The 9,465-nt window shown below is 43.2% G+C and overlaps 1 protein-coding gene across 1 annotated transcript in view; it reads right to left on the reverse strand.

The window, feature by feature from the left end:
• The window catches only part of GPC6 (glypican 6), a 561,851-nt gene that overhangs the window by 19,072 nt on the left and 533,314 nt on the right, over nucleotides 1–9,465 (reverse strand). Inside the window, exon 8 of the mRNA XM_009325570.1 lies at nucleotides 84–220. Within this exon, the coding sequence (XP_009323845.1) occupies nucleotides 84–220 (137 nt within the window). The remainder of the gene's footprint in view (nucleotides 1–83; nucleotides 221–9,465) is intronic.

Consider the following 9,465-nt stretch of genomic DNA (forward strand, 5'->3'; position numbering starts at 1 on the left):
GTCGTGAAATGCCCTCAGTTTCGCGATTGCTTCAGGCCAGATGGGGATTTGGACCGAGTGCGGTGGAGAGGGGTCCACCTCACCTCGCCTTGGTGTGGCCGTTCCAGCAGTCCTCCTCGATTGACGGACCGGCTGTCACTCGTTCACCCTTGCAGATTGTGTAGGGTAATGTTGACCAGAACTTTTTAGAGAGCTTTAGCTTTTCTTTAATGTCTGTTACCTGATTAAGAGACAATGAGAGGGAAAACAGGTTAAAAACATCAGCCATGCTAAGTATCGTGTTAAATAATATGTTGTTTAATTCTGTAATGGTGATGATGGTGAAGGTTACAAGGGCTGAAGGTGCTAAAACTTAAACCCCTGTATTTACGAGCAAGGCACTCAGCATTTGGGTTCAGAGAGTACAAATAATCAAAGTCACCTTTTTCCACAGGCAAGACATTAATAAAAAGTGTGTTACATCTTGCTCTTTCTAGTCTCCACTTGTCTAAGGTTTTCTAAATATACATCTTTCTAAGAATTAATATGCCTCACAGTCTGCTGAATGTAAATTTAGTTAAACAGTGTACATCAGATAAAATGTCTCACCCACCAACTTTGTCATGCCTTAGATAAATATTATATTTAGAGCTACATGCGCAGGGTTTAAAGAAATTATGCAGCGCAGAGCTGATGTTGAACTGATTCAAGATACACAGGCTGAATACATTGCAGTACATTTGGGTCTCAGAAACAGCGAGAAGTTTGTGTATACACATGCATGCAGAGACTATATCCATCTTTGCTGTTAGGTGTAGATAAATACCTGTAGCTGGATACAGACTTCATGTTCAAGGAATGTTGGGACAGTATCGAAACAGTTTCTTTACCTTATAACCTCCTTGAACAATAATTTAATTTGGCATGATTCAGGCAGCAAGCAGGAACAAACTGAATTTCCAGCATCAACTTAATAAATAAATAAATGGCTAAAATGTTATCAGTTCTTGTTTTGTGTTTGGTTTACTAGAGTGGAAAAATCTACAAGAATAGATAGAAAACACAACAAAGGACAGACTACAAAAGATGAATGGTGCCACAGTTGTTCTTATGGAAACAGATGCATTTCACATTAAGTTGTAATAGGATTTAGGGAGCTTGTTGAATAGCTTTCAAAGGAAATCGCTGAGCTTTATTCTTTAAAAAACCAAGAAATAAAAGCTCTCCATTCTTCCATTCAGTTTTGAGATTGGCTTTTAGGTTGTTGAGGTACAATATTGTACTTGGCTATTTATCTCTTTTATCTTTTGTTCTGGAGACATGATAGTTCTCTGAGCAAATGGCCCATGCTGCTTTGCTGTGCTTAAACTCTGTGGAATGTCACTTTATAAGCCAGGAGATAGAAACAGCGAAGATGTTATTTCAGAAGCACCGTCTGCATTTTCATCTGTAAGGAATAAGTAGGACAGTATTTGGCTGCATAAGTTGTTGACAGTGTTTCTTGCCATGATAGACACCTTATAAATCTCCTCCACACCCCTTGCCAAGCCCTAGGTGCTTTGTTTTCATGAGATACTAGCAGCATTTGCAAGCCTTTAAAGTCTCAATAGGGGAGCCCTGTGAAGCCAAAAATTAAATTCCAGTTTACAGACCGTGGGCAAGCCTTCAGCAGCAGTGGGGATGGTCTCAGGATGCCTGCCCTTTCTGATGTCTTTAGTCTGTGGGACCAGGGTCAGACAGCAGCCTTTCCTCTTCTCCTTTCTCCCACGCTGAGGGTAAAAACCCCGGGGTCCGGACTGGTACAGCTAACCAGCACAAGCAACTCAGTTAAACCGCCCAGTGTTCACGGAGGGGTGTGTAAACTCCTGTTAGGCCACCGTGCAGTAAATCAGATAGAGAAATCCTATAGAAAATGCAGGGGGAAGGGCTTATAGGGAGGAGGGTCCATTTGTGTAGGCTTGGGGAACACGAGAGTCAAAGGGACAGCTTTTCTCATTTATTGCTTGTGCCTGGATAACTGTTTACACAAGCAATTTGATTGATATCGGTGATGAGTAATTAGTTTTCAGAGCAGTAACTTTGTTGCTTATCTGGAAGTTATTTTAAGCTATTCAAAACTCAGATGTTTAGAGTTATATTCAGGTAATCAAATTACAGCTGGTGCTCGAGGACTGCAGACTTCTGTTTTGAACCGCAAGTGAGTCAACACCCCTTGTAAGGGCTGTAATTTGCAGTACAAACCTTGTATTTTCACAGAGGTCAGCAAAAGAGTGGAGATAGGTTCTCACAGCTCACACGCTGCACAGGCTCTCCAGCTACTCCCTGAAAATCAAAATGAGGACTCCCATTCCCCAGTCACTTCTGAAGATACTAAAAGATGTTTACATACTCTATAAGTGTACTGCATACAGACAACAAATCATTAGATTTCCTAACAATAAAGATTTTTTTCTTTTGCATTTCAGAAGTGCACCTGATAAAGTAAGATGGTCTTACTTTACCCAGGATTGTTGGCAAATGACAGCTAATTAAATCTTACAGACGTCCCCCTGAGGTGTCATTCCCATTTTAGAACCTGGGTGGGGAGGGAGACATTTACATGACTCACAAAAAGCAGCAATAGCAAAATTGAATACAGCTTAGGGACAGGTTGCCATTTGCAGCCCTCTCTAGATGCCTCCAATTCAGGTGCATCTTAACACTTTTTATCCCTCTCAGGTATTTCCCTTCATAGCTATCCTCCCCATTGCATTATTTCACCATCGAGCTTTAAACAACTTGTGGACTCAGCCTGCAAAGTCTTGCCCTTTCCTGCTGTGTGACCGGACCTCTGTTAACCCTCTCAGCTTTTGGCAGTGGAGTTTACACATCTACCTAAACAGTTCCTTGAACCTCACCCTGAAACTGGTTTTCTGGAAGTGCAGTGTGGTTTCTGATGGCCTTGACAGAGGAATTGCGAACACTGATTGATTCACCTCCTCTTTCAGGGAGTAGCCTGATGGCCACATTCACTTCTGCATGATGAACGTTCGGGCAGGCAACGACTTTGGAGTACTTTTAATGTAACTTTAAATGCAGAACAGAATTAGGTGGTGTAATGCCTGCCATGACATGTAAATCTTTTGCCTGTGGGTTTGGAGGCTTCAGTTCCGGGATCTCCTCAAGAATGACCACCAAAAGTCTCTCATCGGTCCCCATGGTTACGCGTGTTCCTCTGTACATCGTTTTGATCACCACCAGCATTTAAAAAACGTGTAACAGATGTACAGTCCCTTGAAAACGAGATAAAAGCCACTAATGATTCAGTTAGCATTGCTTGCTTGTGATTTACGAAGTCAGACTACTGTATCCCCCCAGTGACCTGTGGCCTTGTAAATGATTCCTTGGTATTTCCAGTCTTTGAATTAAAGATTAACTTTCAAGCGCGGTTAGACTTCTGTGGAAACATTGAAACACGAGACGTGTGCAATTTTGATATTTTACATATTTCCTTTCCACTTTCTCTAGCAGAGATTTATTCAGATTAAGACAGCCGGATCTCTTTGGCTGTACTTAGCCTGACTTTCCCTAGCTATCTTCCTGACGTAGCCCTGATATTCTATTGAACTACTTTTTTTCAGTTACTTTGAAGGTACTAAATTTGTTTTGAATTGCGACAGTTTCTCTCCCATAAGAAAAAGGATATAGAAAGAGCCATGCAAAGAGTTACATTTTTAATTTATTGGGGGATATATAGAAATGGATATTAAAATAGCCTGGCCTTCATCTATAATTGCTAACAGAAGAAAGGCATTACTGTGTAGGTGAGAAAAGTTAAATATTTGCATCATTTCCAAAGAGAAATTCATATCCAGAGTTATGGAAATGGTATAGTTACATGCCCTACATTGAGAAATACAGTTAATTTCTTATTTCTGCCACTGACTTCTTGTGTGACCGAGGCAGTCACGTGCGTCATGCAATCCCTCAGCAGAACTTGGAACGGCACCCACAAGCTCCATTCCAGTCCTACCAGCATGGGCTCAGATATAAGCAGGTAAATAAAGCTGACCAACGTCTCTGTCTTTTTTACTCTACTTGCACTCCAAAGTAAGGAGGTGAGCTGAAAAACAAGCCCATCATTTTAACAGGAATCAGACCTTAGCATTCCTTGTTTTAATTCAGGACATCTGGATAAATCGAAAGACTCACCAGGAGAATTCAAAAAAGCATTGAAAATACCATGCAGAACTAAAAGTGAGATGACCACGTTTTATAAGGCATGAAAAATCCAAAAAAGACATTTGTTTGTGGAGTGGGTAGCCAGTTGCCTGTGGAATCCGCTTTGGTTTAATTTCCGATGGAAATGCACTTCTTTGGCAGTGGGATAATGTGCGCCTGGAAGCAATGGGGGCCAGAAAGAAAATTTTAAAGGTGTGGGCCATAAAATAATTTTAAAAAAGGAAATTCCCTTCTTTCCTCCTCCTCCTCTGCCAAGTCCTGCCCTGGCAAGTCCATCTCATAGTCCTTCCAAATTTATCGGCCCCATCAATATAATCCCTACTCTTGCAGATAGAGGAATATCAGAAGATGCTAAAGTAGTGTTCAAAGATGGTGGAATGCGTCCAAAACTGACCCAGGTTCAATGCAATAAATGAAACAAAATGATATGGAGTCTTGCTTGGGTTAAGAAGAAATGGTTCTCCTTAACCTTCTTTTCTTCTTCCTGATGTTTTTGCATTGCAATTTTTTTTGTTTATTCTGCAATTTGGAAAGATTTTCCTTTTGAAATGCAAGCAGAGTATTCAGCTTGCCTTTCTGTCCATACCTTCTCCCTGGGGATGCTCCGAAACACCTCAGTGCAAAGTCCCATTGAGAGTTAAGCCTTCATGCCCTGGAAAAATGTACAAATGTTTCTGGCTGCTCACTGGACGTTGCTTCTCTGGTGTACCAGGGTGCTGCTCCGGATGACGTACCGTGGGTTGGTATGTGGCGGCGTGGCCACTTGGAAGATGTTTCAAGTGGATGCTTGTGACGAGGCGCTGTAATTTCAGGAACTTCAGGCTGGGTATATAAAGTGTATCCTACCGGTGTGTCGCACTAACAGAACAGCTACAGACAGCGAGTAGAAAGAGGCCTGGGGTTTTGTCTTAGAGAAAAGACATGAAAGTAGCCGTCACAAGCCACATTCGTGTCTGTGTAGTTTCTTTAGTCACATACTCCTTTGCCCTTTAATTCACAACATTTAACTAATGCCACTTCTTCATGCTACATTATTTCCAGGTGAAAACCCAGACAGTTTTCTACTTCCTGCTGCTTGCTTTCCCCTAGACGTGTCTAACGTACCCAGCCACGCACCCAGCACCCTTGCAGTCTTTATTGAGACTGCTTGATAACGGGTTTATGGACATGGCGCTTGACCACCTGCGCCGCGTGTGGGATCGTGAAGAACATGCCCTTCGTCATGGGCATGGCCAGGCAGGGAGAACAAACAGATCATCACGATCTGATTTGTGTTATGTCGTACCAGCAGAAAACTGCGCCGGACTTTCATACATCAATCAGTATTTATGTCCATTAGGGATTTCATCTGAAAGCATTCTAAGACTAATGGCCAACAATTTGTTGAAAAGGACCGGGTCAGCAAGCACATACTATATACTGTTTCTAACTGGCTGTTATGTTTACATCTCTGCTACATGTGCGTGTCATAGTCAGGGCAAGAATCACATGTCACAAGCAGGTTAGTATAGGATAGCTGGGTATTTTAATTGACACACAGTCTTCCTTGGAAACTGGGCTTAATGAAAAGCAGTTAACTTGGACCCCTAAGTTTTAGCAGCTGCCCCTCGAGAAAGACGTGTCTCCTGTATGTTCTTCATCTGCCACCTTCATATAGATGTCTCAGAGGCACTAGGCACTTATGTATAAGCAACTGAACTGGGCTTCCTCTATCTCACGCAGGTGTTTGAATTTAGCTAAAAAGGATCTCTCTCTCGGAGTTTTTTTTAAGGCACCTTCATTTCTCCACCGATTAGATATTGGGAGCTTGGGTGCATATTTTTGTTTAGAACAGTTCATTAGGTGCCCAAAATTTCAATGCACATTAGGTACCTCAGCGAGGGTGACCTGCTTTGATTTGGAACAAGCGAAGCAGAACTTTATTTGCTCTATATGGAGATTATTTTTTCATACATTATACATTTCCACACTTTCTCACAAAATAAATTTAAATGCCAAGCAGTTGCCGAACCACGACGCGCTTGACTGCGGATTATTTTTCAGCCTTTTAAAAAGTGAAGTGCATACGGCACGGATTCAGCGGGGTTTGAGCATCGTGTCCCCCCCAGCTGCCGGGGAGCACCCTGGATCTGGGGGGTCCTCGAGGTGGCAGTGTTGCTCAGCCTTTGCGCTGCCGCCAGCCCCCCGACGCACACCCGCAGTGCTTCCCAGAGAGCAAGACCGTAGATTGTTCCGCTGAGTATAAAACTGACAATCCTGTTATTTTAAACTCGAAAGTGACAGGCTGTTATTTTAATGAGGTCTGCCAGTGCCAAGGTTAACCAAAGCTTTATTTCCCCTACAAAATGTTAAGGCTGCGGTTCTAAAAAGGGGGCTGTGAAATTTTATGGTTATTGATACTTTCTCAGTGCAGATAAGTTCTGAGAATTTCACCCGGGCCTTCTTGTGCAACAAATGCTTTTTGTTTTTCTGCCTTTCTCTTTTTTTTTCTTAAATTTGACTTTGTGACTTTAAATGGTCTGGAGCTTTACCGATAACTGCCTGCTTATGGTTCAGGTTTCTGCTCAGAAAACCAGATGACAGCTCTTCTAATCAAGAACTAAAGCCAAATCCCTGTTATAAAGCACAAATGGGCGCTTGGGTAATTTGTGAAATAAAACAAATGACCTAGGCGACTTTCCAAAGCAAGACTTTTCTCACCAGAGTATTTTAAAGTGAAATGAAAGGATTTTTTGCTCTCATTGTCTCTAAGGGCTATCCACGTCTCTGACAAGAAAAAAGTTAAGGCCTTTAATAACAGTAAAGAATGACTATTAGCCCTACTGAATTCTCAGACTAACAGGTATATAACTTTAGAGAGTTAGGGTGGATTCAGCTCCCATACTAATACCCCTACACTTATGTATCTACATTCACAGTATAGTCCACAGCAACCCGGTGCTGACTCACTTAAATTTCTAGTGCCATTTGAGATGCCTGCAGCAACCCGGGCAAGTCTCCTATAGGTTGTGAGTTGTATGTGACCACCCGGTGTACTGTCTTGGATGACCTCATTGCATCTTGTTTTATTCGGCTTTGATCTAAAACACACATTTTAAAGCAATCCAGGTTGCCTATTGCATGTTTTTTAAGAAAAATAATTTACAGCTCTGCATGAATGCTGACATGCGCTTGCAGAAGTCTCCTTGCCATCTGTGGCCTGGCAACGCTTGTGCCACAACATTGCATGTCAGCCGGCTCCAGGGCCAGGTGCCATTGCCCGCGTAAGGGGCTGGACTGTCACTGCTCGGAGCTGACAGCCCCATGCTCAAAAATAATATGAGCAAAGCGAGCATGTTTCTCGTGGGACTCCCATATTTTTGTGTCTTAACCTTCACCTGGAGATCCTACCTCCAGCAGTCTCCACAGATCTGCAGAGAGCTTAGCACTGCCTCACATCATCAGTTGGATACCTTTTTTTTAGAAAAACGGTGACATTATCGCTTACAGGCAGTAGAGCCTGACACCAAACTCTTCCCACATTTAACATTCATTTTGGCTGGGGAGAGAGGAAGGGGAAGAGTCTTTCAAATGGTGGAGCAACATGGGCTAAACTTCTACTCCTTTCCATAAATGTGCCCATTTGCCCTGGCCCTTGCTCTTGGCTTGATTTGCACAACCAGTCCACCTCCTTAAGTAGGTGTGTCAGGCCAAGTTTACCGCGCTTGGCTCCCCAGTAAATAAAAACATTGCTTTTGGAAAGTGGAAGCTACTGGAAACGTCAGTGCCCTGAAATGGAAATCTGTAGGAACTTGAAGCAGTTTCCTCCTTTCCTGTAATATCTGGGAGCAGTGCTAAAAAGCTGGTCTATAAATCTGATTCAAGCAAACCCAAAGCACTCGGAGGAATCAGCTTTTTATTGCAGATAAGTATAAAAGTAGCGCCAGAAATATGCTGGAATCTTAAAGATAAAATGCCAGAGGCTTTTCTGTGGCAAGGCTTAGCCATTAAGCACTGATTCTTTGTCAACAGTCCTTCATCTCTGCAAGCAAAAATGTTAATAGCTAATGTAAACAATTACTGATAGACTATTTCAAGCTCATACAGACTTCCACTTGTCCTGGAAATGTTCATCTGCTACCAGTAGTGAAGTGGCTGTTTCTTCTCTTAAAACTCAGGGGTTTACGTGGAACTGCATGTGTTATAATGGGCAAGTAGTTCAAACCTCCCAACAGCTGCGAGAAGCATGATTTCTTAGGGCAGCAAGAGCTGGGGTACATCCTTTCATAACAAAGCGAGAAGGATAATTGTACTTCATAGTTGAAGTAGCCTTACATTTAACTTAATTTCTTCTAGTGGTTACTTCTTGACATAGCTCCATTGCCTTCCAAACTGAAGAAGCTCTCAGTGGACACTCAATGCTTTGAAATAACTCAAGATTCAGCAATAAGATGATGGCTACCCTGGCAGCAACATTCTGGGCTTCTGACCTTCCTCTCCCTCGATGACGAGTGGCACATCCAGCTGTTTGCCCAGAGCAGATAGAGCCAGGGGCAAGGCTGTGCTAAGGTGGCCGAAAATACAGAAACCAAAGAAATAATGTAAAGCCAGAGTATGCAAGTAAGAGTTTTGATGAAGGATCCACCTTAAGATTTTGAAGTTACTGTACGCTGTCATAAAATATTTGAGATGTTTTCCATACAATATCAAAACCAGTACAGTTCTCCCTAAGGACTGCAGGGATATTTTGGCATTGTCCATTTTTCAGTGTCCAACTACCTCTTTTTTGAGGGAGTTTAGGTGTAAAAGCACCTCCTCCTCCACGACTGGTGTTTTTATCCTGCAAGGTGATTAATTAATTAGTTACTCAGAATATAGCACCTTTCTCCACCCATTAAACCCTAATTTTAAGATTATTGGAAATCTTTTTCCATGTGCGCCACGTGCGCCTCTACGAGAGAAATGCATACAAATCCCCTTCCCACTACATCGTGTCTGCAGGACTCCTCGCACCTTGCCGAGTAACTTTCCGCAGCCCGCGACCCCCTCTTGTGCAGCCGGGGGTGTCAACCCCTGCCTCCCCTGGGCCCGGAGGGCTGGGCGGTGGGAGGAGGGGACCCCCTCGGGGACCGGGCAGGGACCCAGCCTTTCCACCCCTCCCCGGGTGCGGTTTTGCAGGCTCGTCAGCCTCCTCTCCGCTTTAAAAAGGGAAGGGAAAGGGGGAAAAGGGGGACGATGAGCCAAGGGCGGAGGTGAGAAGGGGCTGCGCGGGGGTGCTGGAGGCGG

This window comes from Pygoscelis adeliae, unplaced genomic scaffold (genome assembly GCF_000699105.1).
Source record: "Pygoscelis adeliae isolate BGI_AS28 unplaced genomic scaffold, ASM69910v1 Scaffold56, whole genome shotgun sequence".
Lineage (NCBI taxonomy): Eukaryota > Metazoa > Chordata > Aves > Sphenisciformes > Spheniscidae > Pygoscelis > Pygoscelis adeliae.